The sequence below is a fragment of the Egretta garzetta genome, unplaced genomic scaffold, assembly GCF_000687185.1.
Source record: "Egretta garzetta isolate BGI_Z169 unplaced genomic scaffold, ASM68718v1 scaffold168, whole genome shotgun sequence".
Classification (NCBI taxonomy): domain Eukaryota; kingdom Metazoa; phylum Chordata; class Aves; order Pelecaniformes; family Ardeidae; genus Egretta; species Egretta garzetta.
Window position 1 is genome coordinate 1265930 of NW_009260675.1, and position 21034 is coordinate 1286963.

The following is a 21034-nucleotide window of genomic DNA, read 5'->3' on the forward strand; positions in this document are numbered from 1 at the left end:
CGGAGTCAGTTCTGGTCTGGGGGGATTTGACTGGGGACAGAGCGATAAACACAGTAAGCCAGCATGATCCAGCGCTGATGTGAAAAGCAACAGCCCCTTCCCCACCACACATCTGTACCTCCATCCTTTCCCTCCCTTGCAATGACACAGGCATTTGTACGGCTGCTTGGTGAACCAGGTCAGGCAACAGCTTCAGATGAAAACTAAGCCTACAAAAGATTCTTTTTCAAGGAGGTAATTTCCCCACCATCTCACAACACAGCCACAGAAGTGCTTGTGTCACCACTGTAAAGAGGAAAATGCAGGGGAAAAAAAGCAAAGGTTCTCATGCAGAGCAGGGCTGCTGACTTTCTAAATCATCAGCAGCATCTTGCACCCACTCAAGGGGACTGACAAATACAGCTTTTCTGTGCCTGTGCCCCTTGTTTTTTGTTTAACCACGTAGCAAATTAAGTCACAGAATAACAGGGCCAAGAGCCCAACAGCAACACAAGTCTGGTCTATTCCAACCCCCCAGACACCTCTTCCTACACACCTCTTATCTGAATCTTCCTGATTAAATAATTCAGATGTCTAGGGTAGTTGGACAAACAGCTAAGGACACTTTTTCTCTTCCCCCCCCCTTTTTTTAAGGCCTGGCAATATCCAAGGAGTGAAACCACGTTAAGTGGCCATGCTATGAGCCACCATACATACGATATTGCAAAAGATTTTAAGCCTTCATTTGGAGCAGAAATGCAAAATAAACTCATTATATAAGAAGGAAGAGAAAGTGAAATTCTGTCCTTTTATTTGCATGTCTCCCCAAATTAAAGCCCACATTTTCCCCACCCAAACAACTGAAAAAAGTTGCTCTGCTACCTTTAATGCCACTCCCTACCAGTTTGCACTGGTGCCATAGCTCTGCTGAACTGACCCCTTGGGCTTTGGATTACAGTGTGAGAATTGCCAAATGAGGGCTATGAGGGACAGGCAGAATATTAACATGGAGGTAAGAAAGGAGTATGTAAAAAAAGGGCGTACTTTGACAGGCAACTCTTTCATTCTATTCTTCTACACGGACTACTGCTCCCACAGAAGCAATTCCAGCATGACTGGTTTTTTTTTCCCCCCTCTTCCAATTCCAGTTACAAATGGATCTTCTAAAACCTAAAGTCTTAGATGACAACACTATTCTTCCCAAACAAAGCAGCCGTGTGCTTAACCAGTAAAAAAAAATTGTTTCTTGCTGCAGTTAAGAGCAAATAAAAGCTGCTGACTTCTGATGTATGCAATGATACCCACAGCTCTATGTATATTTCTTAAATATACATAGAAAGGAAAAAAAATAGGCAAAAGCAAAAAAAAATTCATTTTATATCTGCACACACTCACTACCGTGGAAGTGCAAATGTTTCCCCAACCATTTCTTGTCACATTATCCTTGGAAATAATCAACAGATCAGTTGAGACATTTAAACAGCAATCATCTTGTTTAATTTTGTTTGCAACAACAGTGTATCGTCAGAATTTTAAACGCATTAATTTCCTTTTATCCAATTAAATACACTACTGTTAGGACTGTAGGGCTATAAAATAAGATTAATTTTAATAAAAAATTATGTAATAGTAGCTAATTTATGAAATTGACAATTTTATTACCTTGGAGACCTACAGTTCATCAAGACAGAGAAATGAAAATGAAGGGTTTTGCTGTTACTTCGAAAGTTTCTATGGTCTACGTACGAATACAAAGTAGTTGGATTTTTTTCAAGGTGGCAATAGTAAGTGAACACATAGCAAAATCCTCGAACTAAGTTTGCAACTGCATTTTGAGACTTCTCAACTGTCAGCATAAAGTGCTTTTGCTTGGAAGCAAAACAGGCACAGAGGGCTATGGGTAGCAGCAACAGTGATTAATACTGCAAATTTAAACAGCTTTAGTGAACAAGGAGTAAGGTATAATGTCCACTCTTCCAATTCCTGACAACAGCAAAACCAGACAAGCACTTCAGGATCATTATACTGTGTTCCAAGGATCCCTGAATTAAACTGGTATTCAGCAGTGCAAAACCTGTGCAAATCTGAACAAACGCAACAGCATTTTCTCCTTCCTTGTGTAAAGGGAACACATGCTGGTGGACTCCCCTGCTTTGTGCAGTGTTTTTACTTACAACACAGAGGAACTCCACATGGCAACCTTGATTTGGATTAAATGAAGTAGGACCCCAGAGGCACGTTACAGGTTTTCAATAAGCTAGGTACTGATCTGAGAAACTAAAAATGGCTTTAAGCAACACACAGATCTGAGAACAGCAACTCCTGAAATTGTGAGATGGGATTAAAATTTGTAATTAATACTAAAAACAAACTAGTGTCAATAAAAGAAAATAATTTTTTATAGGACTAGGTTACTTTTCCATAGCGGAAGTCTTTTTTTGAACAGAAGACGACAAAAATACACTCTTCCAAAATTATGACTTATTCTTCATTCCTCACCAGTTACCAGCTTCTTGAAATTTATCAAAAAGCATATTGATCAATTGTCATATTCAGTTCAGACACCTCTCATTCATTGGTGAAGGTTTTGTGCAATTTTAAACCACGACAAGTAGTCACTTCTCTTTTGGTGGGTTTTTTTGGTTGTTCGGGTTTTTTTAAATACTGAAAGAATTATAGTCTCTAACCATGGACCTCGGCATCCAATACCTAAAACATTCAGCACTGATATTAAGCCAGAAATAGGTTATTATTTTTTCCAGGTCCAGCTTGCTACTTGCAAAGGCCTAAGAACATACACCCCTCTTTTTGCAAACTATCTAATTTGTGGTTTAGTTCACCATTTCAGTATTTTCTAACTTACTTGAATTTAGTGTTTGACGTGTTTTGGCACTTGTGCAATATGCTTCAATGACTTTAAGAATTTGAGCATCTTCTTCTAAAGCAGCTGTACCTAGAATCAATGGGAAAAATAGAATTTTAAACACGGTTGTGCTTCTTAACACAGAAAATCCTTTGTAAATCACTACGTCTCACTTGAGACTGAAGTTCAGCCTAATCAACCCTTTAAAATTTTCTTAATCATCCCTTTTTGAAAATCAAACTTAAATGAACAAAAGTATTGGTTTAAAAAGACAAAATCCTATTTTGAAATGCTTGGGAAAATACCCACATCAGAGTAATTACCTGCACATTCAAGAAATTTTCTGAGCATCTGAAGTTACACAGAACTTATTTTGAAATGTGATCATTCTGCTTCTAAACCAAACAGCCATTAAACTGAAAAAACTGTATACCCCAGTAATTATATACATATTCTTTCATTATTTTATCAAAAAACTCAAGGAACAGAATATTAATTTGTAGAAACTTGAAAATTTTGGGGGTTTGTATATGTCAGGGTTACCCGTTTTAACAGCATACTATTGAAAATTAAACTCAGAATTAACACCATAATAAATACATCAGTACAATTTCAGCCCAGGGTGCAGTTGAAAAGATGTCACTATCGCCTAAGTGTATCTGTGAAAACTGAAGTAATTAAACTTCTCAGACTTTAAAGCAAAAACAGCACTACTGAAAAAAAAAAATTTAACTATACAAGCTTAACACGGCAAAATTTTTCTAAAGGTAGAGCTCCACAGCAAGTCTTCTCCTTGGGGAATTCAGTAAAAATGCTGTAAAATTTTTTACTCGCAGCAGAGTGAAATTCCAGTCAAACTGAAATATAGAAGTACTATCTACCTTTAGTTTAGATGGAATCAGAAGTCTCAACATAGGGCAAGACAATTTGTTGTTTTAAAAGCATTTTTCCTGTTTTACCTCTGCAAAGCTTCAGGAAAAAATTAGTCTCAAAGATTTTCTGCATCAAAATGTAGTAGTATTCTCTGTCTGCCAATGCATCCTGTTAGTTTTTTGTTATTTATTATCACCAGAACAAATCCAACTGTCCAAATATTTGTCAGGATCAGCTGACAAGTTAACTGTTGAAGAAATTATCTTGGCCCAATATAGCTTCCCCACAGTTTAAGAGATGTAAGTACTCCAAAGTACAGATTATTTCTCTTTCAAGGCAGGAAAAATAATTGGGTTTCATTGTGGTTAGAATGCAGCACCATATTATTACAGCAGCAGGACAAATATTTCACTTCCGAAATTAGTATTGTGAGGACACTCAGTTGAAGTACCTTACTTATTTTGGTTTGTCTGTCACAATGCTAATTTGACACAGCAGTTCTCAAAGCACAGCACATAAACCCCTGGGATTCCAGGGAAGATGAGTAATAAAACCCAAACTTATTTACGGATAAGCTTTAAGTTTGACAGAAGTTGCTCAGTGAAAAATTTTACAGGCCCACAAGCTGGGAAAGGTTGAAGGAGCACTAACAGACAACAGAAGCTTCTAATTACTGACACAAAGGAAGAAAAAAAAAAAAAAAAAAAAAAAAAGATATGACTACCAAGAATCATTAAGTACTTCTGTAAGTAACACTCTGACTTAAAGCCACTGAAAATACCTTTTATTGAAATTATCTCTATATACAAAATACTGAAAGGTGTTAATTTAATCAGGAACAAAACAAGGTATTTGCTAGCTATAAAGCCCTCCCTCCCAAAAAAAAGAACTCATCTTCTCTCACTCAGTGTTCCTTAATAATTTCTAAATCTGCAAGTTGACAGCTTTACCACTGTTATTACAACTACTGAACCTCCAGTCCCCAACATCTGGAATGATACTGTATTGCAATACTTGGATTTTTCCTAAACAGATACTTTCCAGTAAGGAGATAAAACATTCTGAATGTTCAGTTGCACATCCATGAACTCAGGACTGTTCCATTCACTACTTCAACCTCTGCCATACTAAATTCACATCACAGTCAGACCTCTAACTTAGACAAATCAGCAGTGACCTGAGAAAAAGCTTTTTCTCTCCAACCCTACATAAACCAGTGAGCAACGGTGTTCATGATAACACACTTCATGTATTGAACATTCAAGGCACAGCCTCCATCTTCAAAAGCCCACGAGGAAAGGGCAGACGGAGAAGCAACAGTTGTGGTAAAACAGTCTGGCCTTCACATTAAATACCCTGTCTTTTATACATACAAGTAATTGGATTATTCATTCATGCAAATTTATAAGGAACAATTAGAGTGACCCTGACAAATAAATGAATATTGTGTTTCCTTGGTAACATTAATGTTCCTTTCACCCAAAACTACCCCAACATCCAGATTTTGACCCTTCTGTTTTTCTATACATTCATCAATCTCTCTCGGTTCAGTGCTTCAAGCAGTCTAAAGCTCTGCAATTTATCCAGACACAGACACTAGCAAATGACCTTATTTCTAGATTAGAGCAGGCTGTTGGATCTTAGAAAGAGTCACTGTGGAAGCCACTAGTCTTCAAACCAGCAATACCCAGCTTTCCAACACCCACACTCAGCAGAAGCTCCTACCAGGATCAACTTAAGAACACACCTACTAAGTATTCTGCAGATGTGGGATAGTATATTCAAATTGCTGTTACAGTATTAGAAGACATATTTGCCTTAGTGAACTTTACACGGCTCTATAGTCAACACCACCTCCCTCTCTAGCAAGCAAATAGAAATAGGCACTTCACAAGCATGCTTCCACTGTGGGCAACGCTAAGACTCTAGAAAGCAAGTAATCCCCTCGTGACCCAACTGCCTAAGGTGAATAAACCAAGCCATCCTCTGGAGATACCTACCCCCTCTCCCCTGACAGGGGAGAGGAAACCAAGCGACTTGCTTACACTGTACATCTCACTTTCACAGAATTTAAACTGATGTTAATTCCAACCATTATGCAGACATTTTTGTCAAGTCCCTCTTACTTTTTCTCAGTGCAAACTCTTCATCTGATGGCTTCCGTTCTGGCTTGCGTTTGGGAAGCAGCTTTTTCATGGTTTTAGGGCTTTTACTGAGATCCTGTGCAGGGAAAACAAAAATAAAGAGTAAAGCGTCTCTATAATATCTCAAAAGTTTAACTTCCAAGATGTATACAGGAGTTATCAACTAAAAATCTTTTAAAAGCACCCAAATTCAGTTTACTAATTTTTTGGCACATTTGATTTGCCTGAACTGGCTGATTTCCTTTCTGCCCTTCCTCCAACTATACACAGAGTCAGGTATTTTATCTGTTCTACTAACAGAAATATACAGAAAAGATGCTGCAAAAGCATGCAGGCTGTTTGGGAGCTAGAGCGAAGGGAAGAGGCAGGCATACATTAACACAGGTTTTTTTCCTTAACTTCTGAAGGGACAACTCATTTTACTTGTCTACTTAGAAGCAGGTAAAAAAGGTCCTAAACAAGGAAGCTTGGCAGGTAGTATACTCTTCAAAGCCAGAATTTGTAAATGTTTAGGTCTGTTCTTACAAAGCTCTACAGCAAAAAAAAAAAAAAAAAAAAAAAATTACAGCAAAAAATACAGACTTCTGCTCAAAATGTGGTCATGCTAATTTACAGGAACAATGCTGGGTTATAGGAACAAAAAGAATATACTGGTCTACCCCTTACCTTAAGGATACAAGACATCCTCTATAAAAATACAGAACAAGAAAGTAAAAAGATGAATGAGCAGGACAGACCAAAGAAGATGAAGATAGGTTTTGAACATCAATGTATGCTAAACACTGTAAAGATGATTGAAATTTTACCACTTCGGAGAATTCAGTGCCCTACACATGAAAACATGAAAGGAATTTAATTTGTTACAAAATAAGCATATAGTACAGCCGAACAGAAGAACCTCTTGCAGCCACTAAGCCTAAATACTAACATTCCAATTGCATAATTTTCTCCCTGTTGTTTAGGGGATTTACAAAAGAAAGGAAAAAAGTCACACACAGCCACCACAAAAAAAAACCCACCACCACAGCCAGGCCATATCAGGGCAGAGCATTTAGTTTCTAAGAAACTGCAATTTACATGTCTGCAAAATAAAATTTTTCAGTCAACATCTCACACTTGTAGAATAAAATGTTCTTAGGCATGACTACATGATTCTTTCTGGGCCCTGTTGCTTCACACTAAGTTAGCATCATGAAAAATACACCGAAAGAGGAGACATCAGCAAGCCACAGAGCATTCAATATTCTCCTCCTTATATACCCACAGGCTGCCGACACAAATCTAGCATTTTCTTACTATTTACAAAACCACACAAAATGAAGTGGCAGGACCAAATTAACCTACTGCCACCATCTTTTTGTGGTTAAAACCACCACATTTTCTCTTGGAACAGATTCCTGTTTCATACCATATGCTAATTAAAAACTACAGCAGCATCTTAAAATCTAAGCGCTTTTTTTGTTGCTAATAGTAACATTAGCCATCAGATTCTTCTGAGTACAAAAACATTACATATATTTTGAAAGTTACCATTTTTTTAAAAAAAAATATGCTATTGTTCCTAGTAATAATGATAAATACCGAGGAACCAAGAGTCAATTATACCACCATAACTGTTTAGAAGGATTTGATACAGCGCTTTGAAACACCATTAAGATCCTTACCCTAGGTACTCTGCAGTGTGCTTAGCAAACAACTAACTTTGCAATAAGCGTAGATGAGCAACATAAAGGAATTGCTAGTTTGAAAAAAAAAAAAAATCTTATTTATAAACTGGATAAAGAGTGGAAATAAGTGGAAGCACTTGGGAAGGGTGGCGGAAGCCTCTCCTAACAAGCCTTAGTATTTTCTGAGCTGCAAGACTAAATCCCTGCTTGAAATAAACGGCATTCACTAGTCCATTACCATTGATTCAACACTGGCTGTTAAATCATCTTTATATAAAAACATGCACAAAACTAAAATGATGTGTAAAAAAGAACGTTAAACATCCCATTGTAGGCCTGCTACACAGTCTTATTTCTTGGCTGCTGCATCTCACCTCTTTATAACAAAGAGCTGCTGAAGGCCGTAATGGAGGTGCAGGCCGCAAGCAGCTCAGACTCCAAGGCTTGGGGGTTTTCGGAGGTTCCAGAGGTCCCCAGTTTATTGTGGTATGTGGAGTCCCATGATGTGACGGATGAGGGAGAGTGTGGTACGCAGGAGTTAGTGGTATTGGCTTGCTGTCTGAATGCTTACTGGAGGGTGTTACTGGATGGGAAGGAAGCTGTCAAAGACACAAAGGTGATGGGAAGGGAAAGAAAGCATTTTATCATAATAAGGATATTATAATAAAGGATTGATGAAATACTCTCACTTGCTATCTAGTACTTCGGTTTATTCCAGCTGGCCTTTGAAAATTTTGGCACTAAATTATCATTTGGAAAAAATGGAATTTAAAGGAATTTTTATTGTCTACCACAGAGCACGCACTAAAGAAAGAACAGCCACAAGCAGCCCTGCTCCCACTCCTCTCACCACTAAGGACAGAGATAAATTTAGATCCATTCATATTCAACAACTCAAAGGCAGAACCCAAAAGAAGGTACTTAAGGACATTGTTTCTCCACAGCCTGTCAAGTACATCACCAATTAAAACCTACTGTTCTAAGAATACTTAAGAGATGGTGATGTATTACTACTTCTATTTTGACCAAGTAATGATAATGATTTTTATTTTACCCTGTTAAACTATTACACCAAGATCTAAGTATTTTAATCTTTGTTCACACAATTAAAAACAGAATGATCTTTTGACCCATTAAACTACAGTCATAACATTAAGTTCTTGTTACTAATGGCTAAAAAAATGCTTTACACAGTGGTATATTTGCCAGATAACCTAATTCTGCATACACTGCTCATTCACTTCAATCCAGAAGCTATTTCTTACTGTGTGAGATGGCACAGAGTGAGGTTTAATGGTGGGATTCCCAACAGTTGTGACTTTGGTTTGCTTCTGCAGGTGATCCACCCATTCATGCAAATCTTGTTGGTTGTTACAAGACACCAGTATCCTTTCAATCATATTTCCTAGGTAACAGAGAACAGAAGATGTAGGAAATCACAGAAAAACAACTTAATCTGACATGACTATAAAGATATTAATTTCCCAAAACATTATATCCCTTAAGTGCTAATCAAAAATTTTAACCTGTCTTTTCAGTATACCACCATCTCACTTTCCCAGGTTGTAACAGGCATTATCTCCATGTGCTGAGCATAGGAGTTCGACCTTTTTTCCCCCACTCCTAATAATCAAACACAACCTTTAATGATAAGAAATAACTGTAGGCAACAGGCTCATCTAGTAGCCTTACATGTCCCCATCTTCCCCAGGAAAGCCAGCATATGGCCTAAAACGTCATTCTTGAGTCTACAAGCTACAGTGCAGGAAAAGTTATAAAACACAGTTCACTGATCTTCTCTCAGAAAAAGGCATAAAGTTGGTCTGAATCTGGTACTAAAGCTCAGGCAAAAGTCACTTCGGAAAGCAATCTTAACCAAAGATTACTTTAATTTCTGCTGTTAACTCCATTTTAGCCCATCACATTCCTCATCTGAGGTCAGCTGCATAGCTATTATCTCAGAAGAACATGCACCATCAACAGCTTTTTCCCCTCTGCCTCACAGCACTGATGTGCAATACTGCCTGCCACTTGAGAGGGTCAAAATTACTTAAATGCAACTTGGTTGGAGGCAGAATTGATTCAGGAAATGAGTAAAGGTACGAAGCTCCACCATGTGGACCCTGCTCCCATTGTCCCTTAAATCCCCCAAGGAAATAAGGTACATGCTGAAACAAATGACTTAACAGAGAAAAATTACCCAAAGTAAGCACAACAGCCACCATCATTAGCAGAGATGCTAAAGGTCCCTCAGGGAAGAAGTGGACCATTTCTAGAAGAAAATTCTTGCTTAAAGCTCTTCCACAGCCTCTGGAATTTCTTTTCTTCCAGCCAGTAGCATGCTTTGAAGTGCTTCATAAAGGAACCTTCTCCAAGGTTATAGCCTCCATTCATTACAATACAGAAATTTGGGGATGCAAAGACAGTTTGTTAACTGCTTAAGATAAGCAGTAGAACGCAGCTTTCAAGTGAGGCTCTAGGTAGCTGCCTTACAAAATTTGTATAACCACAGGATGGTTGAGGCTGGAAGGGACCTCTGTCGGTCATCCACCCCCTCTACAAGCACAGATGCCTACAGTCAGTTGCCCACAGCTATGGAGAGACACTTCTTGAGTATCTCCAAGGAAGAAGATCTCTCCAGGCAACCTGGGCTAGCGCTTGGTCACTCTCACAGTTAAAGTCTTTCCCTCTGTTCAGACAGAACATTTGATATTTGAAGCAAGCACATCCTGGAGTAAGTGGTAAATAGAAATATTTACAGTCAATACCTGATATTTCAAATGCATTTTTATGGTTTTCACTGTCTTCTAGCTTTGTGATAGTCATTCCTGTCATTGGCAGTTTTCCCTAAAAAAAAATAAACATGAACTTAAAGCACTGAACAAAGACATACACAGTAAATTGGCAAACACACACACTGCTGGGTTTAAAAACATTTTAAAATCCACACAAACACCTCATAACAGAAGTTTTTAACATGCCAAACTTCTGCAAATGACACCTGAGACTTCAATGAGTCTCTTTGATACCTATGCAGGCTATTAAATCCATACAAATGCAATAGTGGTCACTCATCATAGCCTCAGTTTCTTGGAGCAGAGACCTTCAGGGTCATCCATATTACATGACTAGAGGGAATGGTGACTCATCTTTATGCACATTTGTTTGTGAACTGTTTGATTAGCTCTCAAAATAAGGTTTGTGGTACAAATAGATTTAGAAGGGAAGATTTCACTAAATAAATGCATCAATTATTTACTGAAGATTTGTGTTGCTGATAATCTTACTACAGATTCAGTCACAGAAATATTTGGGGAAAGAAAACAAAAGCAGTAAAAGCACCTTTAAGTTTGTAAAGTTTCAGAAGAACATACTAATTTCGCAGAATATAGCCTCTCATTTTAAACCCAGTCAAGCTGGAAAAAAAAAGTCAGTTTAGGATAACTTTCTGACCCTGCAGAAACACAGAAGAGTAAGTAAGACTGAATATTGTCAGGATGAAAGGGTTTGCCAAAAATGCAGCTTTAATAATAAAGTTCTTTAAGACAGATCCTGTATTCTCCTGCACAGAAACACTATTCAGCACATGCTGGCAGAAGTGCAAATACGGCGTACTGTGGAATTTTGGCTCCAATGGAGGGGGAAAAAAAACCCAAAACCACACCCCAACTTTTTTTTTTTCCCCTTTCTTTCTGCAGAATGGACAAAGGTTTCTTAGAAGTTTGGAAACTAAAAATCACTTAATATTCTGTATGCACAGAGCATGCTCAAGCCCAAAATGCCAAAGAGAAAGGAACAGGTTTTTTGCATTTTTCCACTGAAGGAAACATGGTGGTGTTACGCACTACACTGCAACCTGAAATTCTTGCTTCTGTTTTTCCGTGTTTGCTGGGTCATGAATAACAGAGCACACAGCCACAATGAAAGCAAGGTGCAAGAACTGGTGACGTAGGTGAAGGGGGAATATGGGGATACACCAAGCAAAAGACTGGTGACAGAACAAAGATCACCTGAGCTACATGCAGAGAAAAAGTACTAAGTCAGCAAAACACAGAAAAATGGAACTGAACTAATGAATCATTCATATTCCCTTTCTTTCAACAAAATTGTGAAGCCATCTTGTAAAGTATGGTTTGTGTCCCTTGTAACTTCTGTTTACCACTGCTAGAAGTTTGCCCAATCAGCTCATGTGGAAGATATCAGCACTATCAACCAGAACATCTGAAGCCTGCTGATAATTGGAATATTCGAAATAAAGGGAGGGTGCAGTGTAGGGGGCCAATTCTAGTAGCATCGTTTCCCTGGGAATGACTGAAGGAGCTGTATCATCTCCTGCCTGTATCCATCCCAGTTCTGAGACAAGAACCTTGGAAGAAAAGTCTGGGCAGCCCACATTATGCAATCCAGATGACACAAACACTGATGAAGAAATTTTGCCTTGCTCTAAACATGTAGTCATTAATATTTGAGAAGTTCTCACTGTTGGGAAAATCACGTGAGAGATTATGAGGAAATTAAGTTTTGCATTCAACAGAGGGTTGGAGAACAAACAATAAGAGAAGGCTGTGGCCATACTGAGCAGAAGCTGAAGACAAATGCACAGAAAATTGCTTATTTACTGAACAATGCTGTGCACCTGGGGGACAAGGTGGGAGAGAGGAGGAAGAAATGGGATGTACAAAAGGAGAGCAAAATTAAGCCTGACAGATTCATTGTTTAATTTCACAGTTTGTTTGCTAACACACTAAATTTCCAGTCCATTGCCTTTGTAACCAGTACACAAGAATCTTCGTTCTTCAAGAATTCTGGATGTGCCACTTCAGATAGAGCTCACCTGCCTTCAAAAAGGCCTATCTTTTCTCCATCCATGTTAGGACAAAGCACTGGCCAAAAATTCTGAAGAGCAGGAGAAAGCTAAGAGAAATCTGATTGTGCGATTGAACCATCTAATGCAACACAATCTCAGACAAATCCAGCTACTACCACTGCAGGTAAGATATGAACCCAAACATGAATTTTGGAATTTAATTGCTCTTAAAGTCACACAGTCTGTGACTGGATGTATCCTATCCGGTAGGAACCTGGAATGACTATGCTTCAGCATTCCTTCACAGCAGACAAATCACTGCTCAGGAGAAAGGAACAAACTGCTCGAGAGCCTGATTTACAGAAGTACTTACAGCAAGTGAAATCTCAGGGCTCCTTTTATAACTTTTGGTGGTTTACTGTGATGTCTGGAAACCACATAACAATACTTGATGAACATTTTAAGGATTTCAGAAACTCATGGACTGTGCACTTGCTTTTACTTCACCTCTCAGGGTCTTTGGAATGACACACTCAAAATGCAAATGCTTCTGCAAAACATGTCCTAGAGCTACAGGGGTGCCAACCCAATCGACAGTGATGCTCCTGCACTATAGAAGAGTTGCTCTATTTCTGCGTTGGGGAAACAGGCAAGAAGTATTCAGCTGAGAAACTTGCTAGAGAGCTCAAAGACCATGTCTACCAGCAGCAAGTAGTGGATTTGTGAAGTGAAACACCTGGTGATAAGGACCTGGGTGTTGTTACACTGGGCCAGCTCTAGGCTGGGGCTATGGACTGAATACAATCCATGTACTTGATCTGCTCCAGTAGTTGAAGCAGCTCAACTGCACTTTTGGAGCACACCTTCCCGTTCAGCTTCCTCCGGATGGAGTCCAGTCTGAGCCCTGAGACTATGTCTACACTGTGACTCAAATATTGGTAAAGAGGGAAAATCAGATGATTCATTTCAAAAGAGCTTTGCTGATTCAAAGATAAAACACTAATGTAGATGCACCTAAAGAAACCAATGGTAGCACAGCCTAACTCACACCAATGCAAGCTTAGGAGTGCTGTACAGATTTAGTGAGACTTAGGTAGCAGTCAGAAGAGCACCAACTAACCTGTTTAACAGCATTGTTTTCCTATGTAGATCTAAAAAACTACCAACAGTTCCTCTAATTAGCTCATGCTAACAAGGTAAAAAACACCCTTGCTGCAAAAATCATACCCAGGCTTCCATCTGTGTTATAAAGTAACACAGATTACCAGTTCTTATTGCAGAAATTACCTTTTATCTTTATAAATGCAGCAGTTTAATAATCCTTCCAATTTTTCTAATCCTTCCAATATCATTAAGAAAAAGCCACACACCCCCAACACACTTATACACATATGTACATGTATTACTTTACCTGATAGATAAACCCACTCATTCTCGGGCTGGCAGACAACATTAGCAAAATGTTAGGGAAGAGAAGAAGATACCTTTCATTCTTTTCCTTATCAAAAAAAAGAAAATGAAAGAGTAAATACAACATCACAAGCCTCCTCCCCCCCCTCCTTTTTCTGTTTCATATTGTTAAAAACTACCATCGATGTTACAACTCCGTAATTCCTCCACAAATATGTGCTCCTGGCAAAATTAACTCTCCACAGAATTTTAAGTGTTAAAAAAAAGGTCAGAATTATTTGATTTTCTATTTGAAACGTGCTAGTAACACATGCCTATACTTCTTTCTGGAGAGTACAGTCTACTATTTTAAAACAGAAATTGTACAGTCTGGGTAAAATACTGACCTTGTTTAATATGATAACAACTGTTTTGAAGATTTCAGCAAAACCAAAATTACACATTGGATACATTTCTTAATATAATTTAGATGGATACTGTTACGGTAATGTCAAGACCATGGTCTCTCAAATTGGAGAGATCATTTTTGCATGATGTTGGATTATGCCCCAAAGTAGAAAAAGAAGATAAAAGAAAAGTAATAATGCTTATATTCGCAACAAAAACACTCATTACTTTGTTCTGGTTTTAATCTGCTGGTTCCACTTATGAAGTTGTCCTTTGTTTTTTGCTTTGGGGGTGTTTTTATGGAAGGAGAAGGAGGTTTACTCAATCTACTGCTACAAACTATCAATGAAAGATAGAAGCATTAAGGTATAATGTTTTAGTTTTTATGACAAAACAAATATATCCATTGACAAAGCCACCATCTCAATTTCAAGCATCTTTGCGAGACAAGTCCTTACCAAGTTTTAAAGTTTCTGTTTTTCAGTAAGCCTTTATAAATGTCGATATCATTAAAAAAGACAAAACCAAAACCACTTACTCTTGCACAGATGAAGCTGTTCTATAGCTAGTCAAAAAGCTGTAATGCTAAGCAGAAATTTCTCAAAGTCCACTATGTTTGGCATTTTAGCTCATGATGAGAGCAGGGAGCAGGGTGGTGTTTTGTTTTGTTTTGAAGACTACAAGAAGAGACATGACTGCAGAAGATGCACTATCAGCTCTACTGAATCTTTTTTACTTATTTTAACACCTAACAAAATATCTGACAGAAAGATCAGGTCATGAATTCTGAAATATTCACTTGCATAAACACTTTTATCTTTCTTCATATTTATGGAAATCTTTATTCTAAGGGAGGAAACTGACTGAATGAGGTTGCAATTCAGAAGCCCCCACGAAGTTCAAAGCTTTGTTGATTTTACAGGGGAACAAGTGACAGTAAAAACACATCACTAATCTGTGTAATGGTTCCTTTCTGTTAGCACTTGCTTCTAAGATTATTTAAACATTATTTCTGGTAGGACAAACTTTTCTTTGTGGCTTTTTGTTTTTTAAAAACTCACCCCAGACTTTGCAGTGTTACCTTTGACTTTCTGATGTCTCTTCTTATTCTGTTTCTCCAAACCCATTTGATTCTTAAGCCTGTATTTTAAAGTTTAGTACTTGAGCAAAGTGCCCAAAACAGTGAGAAAAAAGTGTGCCGCAGATACCTTATAATACAAAACTTGTCATTTTTTTGTTATTTAAAACACACTGTAATAACTGCTGTGGAAAACGATCCTGTAACGTAACTACACGTGGAAAATCCTATTTAACTATGCACACTGAAAACAGCCCTGCAAAACCATCTTACAATGTTTGTAACTGCTATATTTGGTTATTTTCCAGTAAATTTTGCAGATGAGACCTTCCATCTTCCAGGAAATTTATTTTGCATTTTGTAATAAAAGCCTTAAATCTGTATTGAAAGATTTTAGTCTACATTAATATCTCTGAAGCATTCTGTTTATTTCCGCTGCATAATGATTATAATTAATTTTATTCAAAATGGAAGAAAAGGCCAACAGTAAAGATGAAAAGTACGTTACCTCGCTTCCAGCACACTGAATCATGACCTGGGACATGTAAATCACACTGCCGAGTGTTTTAATATCCTCTCCCTCCCAACAACGGATAGCTTCTGTCAGTATTTGTAGTTCAAGTTCTTTCCGTTTCCGTACTTCTTGACATTGTGCCTAACAAACATAGGGAGAAGTACCATCTCTATCAACTCTATAAGCAGGTTAAGGGTAGAAATACCAGTACAGCTGCATTTACTGTTGTGCTTGTAGTATGCAGAAGACAGCACCTAACTTGAAACATTTTCATTTAGATGACTAATAGTCATAGCTCTGTTTCTCAAATTTCTCCTTTACATTTTAAATTTTTGTACTTCCAACCCAAACCAGATAGGCTCAGCAGAAGAGAGTAGCACAGCTATCATGAATACACATCACTGTATAACAAAGCATCTTTCTTTAGTAAAAAGAACCACACCAAATGTGCAAGCCGTGAGTGCGTATAACTTTGTGTTACTGTTTTTATTAAATGTCTCCAACCTGCTCTACTGGCTGTACTCCCATTCATTTGAATTTTTCTCAACAAGAATCGTTTCCTGTTGTTTATAAAGCACCCAACAGAATGGGAACCCCAAACCTCTTCTGAACACGGATAACACTAATTTTTGCTTTAAAAAATAAAAAATAGAAAATGCCAGGTTACCACCAGCACACACTCCTAACAGGAAACACAAAACATGAAGTTTATTGTAACTGAGATTGCATTAAATATATGTTCATTGCAACGGACTTTTAAAAAGACAGTAACAGACAGCTTATCTGTTCAAATGAGGCATCCTACTTCAATTATTACTAGAAGTTTTACATCTTCTGAACTTCACTAGCACTTTTCCCTTCACCCTCTCTCCCACAACTCCAACACCATTCCCCTAGAAGGAATGCACTTTAGAAAAACCTCAAGATATACTCAAGGTATACCCTTCTTCAGCATACTAGTTATGCTATCGCTAGTAGAAAGGGAGACAAACCATGAGTGAGAGGGCAGACCAAGAGGTGCAGAATGCTTGCGTGGCTCTTAGATCAGTAGTCAATGTAAGTCCCCAGCAAATTGCCATTCTTAGCTCTGCCCACAAACAGCATCAATTTCCAGGTTTTCAAAAATTTCTTGTATGAGCATTTACAAAAAAGCTTTGCTTTTTTAAAGCAATAGAGGGGCCTGAAATTAGAAAACATTCTACTCGAAATATACATTTTTAAATCACTCTTACAGAAAGATTTTTGAAGGCAGTCATGGATTTTTGAATATCTGGACGATCCGGATGATAGTCCTAAAAACAACGGAGAAAACATACAATAAAAACTCTAGTTCTAGTAAAATTAATAAATAAATTTTTAGAGGCTTAACTTAAAAAACCGAACAATTCTGTAAAACAGAAGTTGTGGACCTATCTGCTCTCTTTTCACAGCCACCTTATATCAAACACTGGTGGCTTGTAGTAAAAATGAAGAGCCACTTATAACAATCCTACTTATGCCTAAAATAGAGCCAAGGAAGTTTAATCGACAAGAAATTTTGGAATCCTAATAGGAAAGTGTTTATTTTAGAGAGTTTTATTTGGTATATTAGCTTTGTCACAAACTAGATTCCTTACAGACTAGTATGTCCCATTGCCACTGACTGGCAAACCAAATTGTGTGACAAAAGACCCATACGCTTTCTATTTCTCTCCCTCCTTCACACTCCAAAAATCTAACCTATAAAATGCAAAGGTGGAAAGAAGCAGCTCCTCAAACACCTTCCTGTAGTGGAAAGATCATTTTTGGAGAGTGTTCGGTGGAAGTCAAAGGGACTATTTTGGGACATGTTTGACACACTGAGGTCCTAAGGTGAGAAGCAGCACTCCTTCTACAAGATAAAGTAGCCTCAAGTAGTATGCAAGAGACACATTCAATGTCAAGTCAAAGACCCTGCAAGACTCTTCTAGGAGTGAAGATTAGCTTCTCTGGCTAGTTTTACTTTAAACATTTAGCTTTTACAGGAAGTCTTCCTGCACCAAGTTTTAAACCATTGCAGCCCAATATTTTAGAAGGCTGACGGAAGAGCAAACAAATGCAATTTTGGGTCCCATCATGTTTGACATGTACCTTTAAAATAATTGTTGTCAAATCATCATTAAGCTGGAACATAAATGCTGATAAGATATACCTCCATGTGCCTTTCAAGTTCTTTGAGTAACGTGGGGTATTTATCCAGACGCATAAAAGGTTTGCTGAGGCCCGTGGTCAGTACAAGGATCCCAGGGCTGTTGGCACCTTTCATCTCCATGAATTCTCCTAGCTCCTCACTGTGTGCACAAGATATTTAAGCAAATTAAGATCAAATTACCAAGACAATTAAAATTACATTGGATTCTTCACTTCAGTCTTTCATCCGCAATGAATTCTCCCAATAAAACAAGAGGCCAAATAAATCAAAAAGTAGTTCAAGTACAACTTAAGTGCTGCAATCAGTTTCTGCATTAAATAAAATACAGGAACAAAGACATCTGCAGATTTGGGGCCCACCCAGAGAACAACAGACATAGGATCAAATCCACCATTCTAGGCAACTGATGCTCAAAGACAGCTCCTAAATGCTACCCCATCCGAGCAACGATTACAGCATAAAGCAGTTTGCTCTTTATTTTATTACTCAGCTCTTTATTCTAGTAAAATGACATCTGACCTTAGAAGTGGTTTATAGAGGTAATACACAAGCATAAATGAGTTAATGGCTTCATATTTAATCAAGCCTTGTAATTTTCAAGGTGTCAGGCACTAATGGCAAGACACAGAATGTTTTAGAACCATTTTTCCTCCCACACTTACTTGTTTAATGATCTCATCTCACACATGCAAGGTGTTATTGCAAAATGACCAACTAACCAACAGCCATACAAATGGTAGACCATAGTAGAAATAATTAGTGTGCAATCTATTCTCAAACAAATTAGGGTTTCACTGAGGGTGCACTTACACAACACACTTGTTTTGACAGCAAAGCTGCTGTAAGAAATCCACGCTCTCCAAATATCATGAGCTGCAACTTCACCTATCCAGTCTTTCATATTTGAATCATTGCTAAGAACCGGCCCAGCCTCTCAACTTTTTATATTAATTCAGTTAAAGCAGCGCATCCTGGGCATTTCAGCTCACCTTGCTATCAAGGAAAATTAAAATAGCTGTATCTTCTGCTTCCTTGTAAAGCAGATGTTTCTAGAGTTTAAATGACCAGGAACAAAATGAGCCCTCTCCGTGGGGAAAGAAAGGTACAGCAGCACCTGGGCTGATTTCCAGGCTTCAGAAAACACAAGCTGCAGAAGATCATGAGATTCTAAACAAAAAATCTAAACAAAGGAACTTCAGAAAGCTGCTTATTAAAAAGATAACATCTTCTTGCATTAAAGCTGTGCCATTCTAGATGTCTGTCTAGGGTTGTTCATGTTTTGAGCCCTTCTTACAGTAAATTAACTAGTTCTCAAAAAAAACCCCAACAAAACCCACTACTCTCATGTGACAATTGTGTAAATTCTACTCTACGATATCCTGAAAGTCCTTACTGATTAATACCATTACGCTCCCTTAAGTCAGAATTACTACTTAAATTTCTTTCCCCTCCTTGGTTATTGGCATAGTCTCATTTTAAAAGGAAGCCTTAGCTGCTACCAGATTAATTTTAGAAACTGTAAGAAGTGTCAAACACCAAACAGCAATAAAGGAGGGAAACTTGTACATTATGGCCACATTAACAAAAAGAGAAGGGGCAAGGATTTCCAAACTTAGGGCATAGTGTTGCCATGCAGAAGTGAAAGCAAATCTTGACCTGCTCCATTTCCCTAGGGAAAAACACAGATAGGAGACTTCCATAACACACGTGCTCAATTATCAGTGAGTCATGCTATATAAAAGCATTACATAAATTAAGACAAAACAGACCTCCCTACCTCTCTCAAGACATACGCACACTCCTTCCCATTTCAGAACAAGTTACGCTTTGCTTATTAATGCCATTTGTCCAAATACACGAAGAGAGCAGAACCAGAACATGAACCGTGACCTTCCCATCCCAAGTGCTCCACCCACCATCCCACCTGGCTCTCTCTTGTCCCAGCTGCTAAAGCTTCCCCCAAGCTCACAGAAGAGAAGGTACTTTTCCATACAGTTTACTCCAATGTTTACTTGTCTTCAGATTAGTTAATTGGTATTTACTTACACTACCTTACTTGAATATACCCAGCACTGTTTCTGAATTGTCAGGTCTGACACAACCTTACACAACCTCTTTCAGAACACTTCACCTCCCTTCTAACCAGGCCCAGGCACTCCTCGGTGCATGCGTGTGTGCAATTTCTGCTATACTCAACTGCAGAGTTGAGAAATTGGGCAAGGGGATTTCCCAGCACCTGCTTTGCATTTTAGAGGTGCAAAGAGAATGGCTGGGCACCCTTAAGAATGCCCACAGCTCCACCAGGCAGACCTTGCTGCATTCCTCTCAAGTGACATGTATTAGCAACTCCAGGCCTCCTAAAATCAGCTTCTGATGTGATCAGGTTTTAGCCAAAATTAAAACCCACTGAAAAACCTCTTACAGTTACCTTGCATGGAAAAACTATAATAATGCACCACAGATAAACCTGAGTACTTTTACTTCTTAAATCCAAATTTAAGCTAGAAAGCTGGCCAACTTGGAATACCTAGAGCTTGAAGACCTCCTTTGCCTTACACTTTCTTAGTCACAGCATTAAAACAAAGCATTAGTCAGCATTAAAAAAAAAAAAAAAAAAAAAAAAAAAAAAAAAAAAATCACACCAAACTCCAGAACTTGACAACTGGTTCTGGTGGCATCCTAAAAGAGATTAAGTATTTTTGACTTGTACTTATGTTTTGGTTTTACAGGGTTACCTGCTACTCGCTCACTGAGGATTCAGGCTAATTCGCAGAAACACTAAGCCAAGTGGCTACAGGGTGGTGGCACATCCTCTTCTCCTGACTTGGTTCAAGGGAAGCAGCTGTTTCCAGCAAAGTGATGGGGTGGACAAACAAGGGTACAGCACCCAGTTTCCACAGAAAGCTTTATCAAAGCTCATCTGTGGAAAGCCCTTCTGTCTCAAGGCACTGAGTGGTTTTAAATTTCAATTCACTGTGTATATGACACTGATCATGTGTACACTGCTGCTTTTTTTTGTTCTGTCCATCAATTCTCCCTGTAAGCATCCCCACCTGTGTCAGCATCAAAGTCAGAGTACCTATGGTACTTGATATGGATCTCTGAGCAAACGGTTAAACTCATTCTTTGCATTTTGTTTGCT

General features: G+C 38.2%; 1 protein-coding gene across 4 annotated transcripts in view; it reads right to left on the bottom strand.

The window, feature by feature from the left end:
* The window catches only part of ARHGEF7 (Rho guanine nucleotide exchange factor 7), an 83606-nt gene that overhangs the window by 18966 nt on the left and 43606 nt on the right, over positions 1 to 21034 (bottom strand). For all 4 annotated transcript variants that reach the window (XM_035901152.1, XM_035901149.1, XM_035901150.1 and 1 more), the window contains exons 9-17: positions 17893 to 18031; positions 16955 to 17014; positions 15717 to 15863; positions 13745 to 13831; positions 10295 to 10373; positions 8792 to 8931; positions 7901 to 8125; positions 5842 to 5935; positions 2843 to 2932 (exon numbers count right to left, since the gene is read on the bottom strand). In XM_035901152.1, the coding sequence (XP_035757045.1) occupies positions 2843 to 2932; positions 5842 to 5935; positions 7901 to 8125; positions 8792 to 8931; positions 10295 to 10373; positions 13745 to 13831; positions 15717 to 15863; positions 16955 to 17014; positions 17893 to 18031 (1061 nt within the window). The remainder of the gene's footprint in view (positions 1 to 2842; positions 2933 to 5841; positions 5936 to 7900; positions 8126 to 8791; positions 8932 to 10294; positions 10374 to 13744; positions 13832 to 15716; positions 15864 to 16954; positions 17015 to 17892; positions 18032 to 21034) is intronic.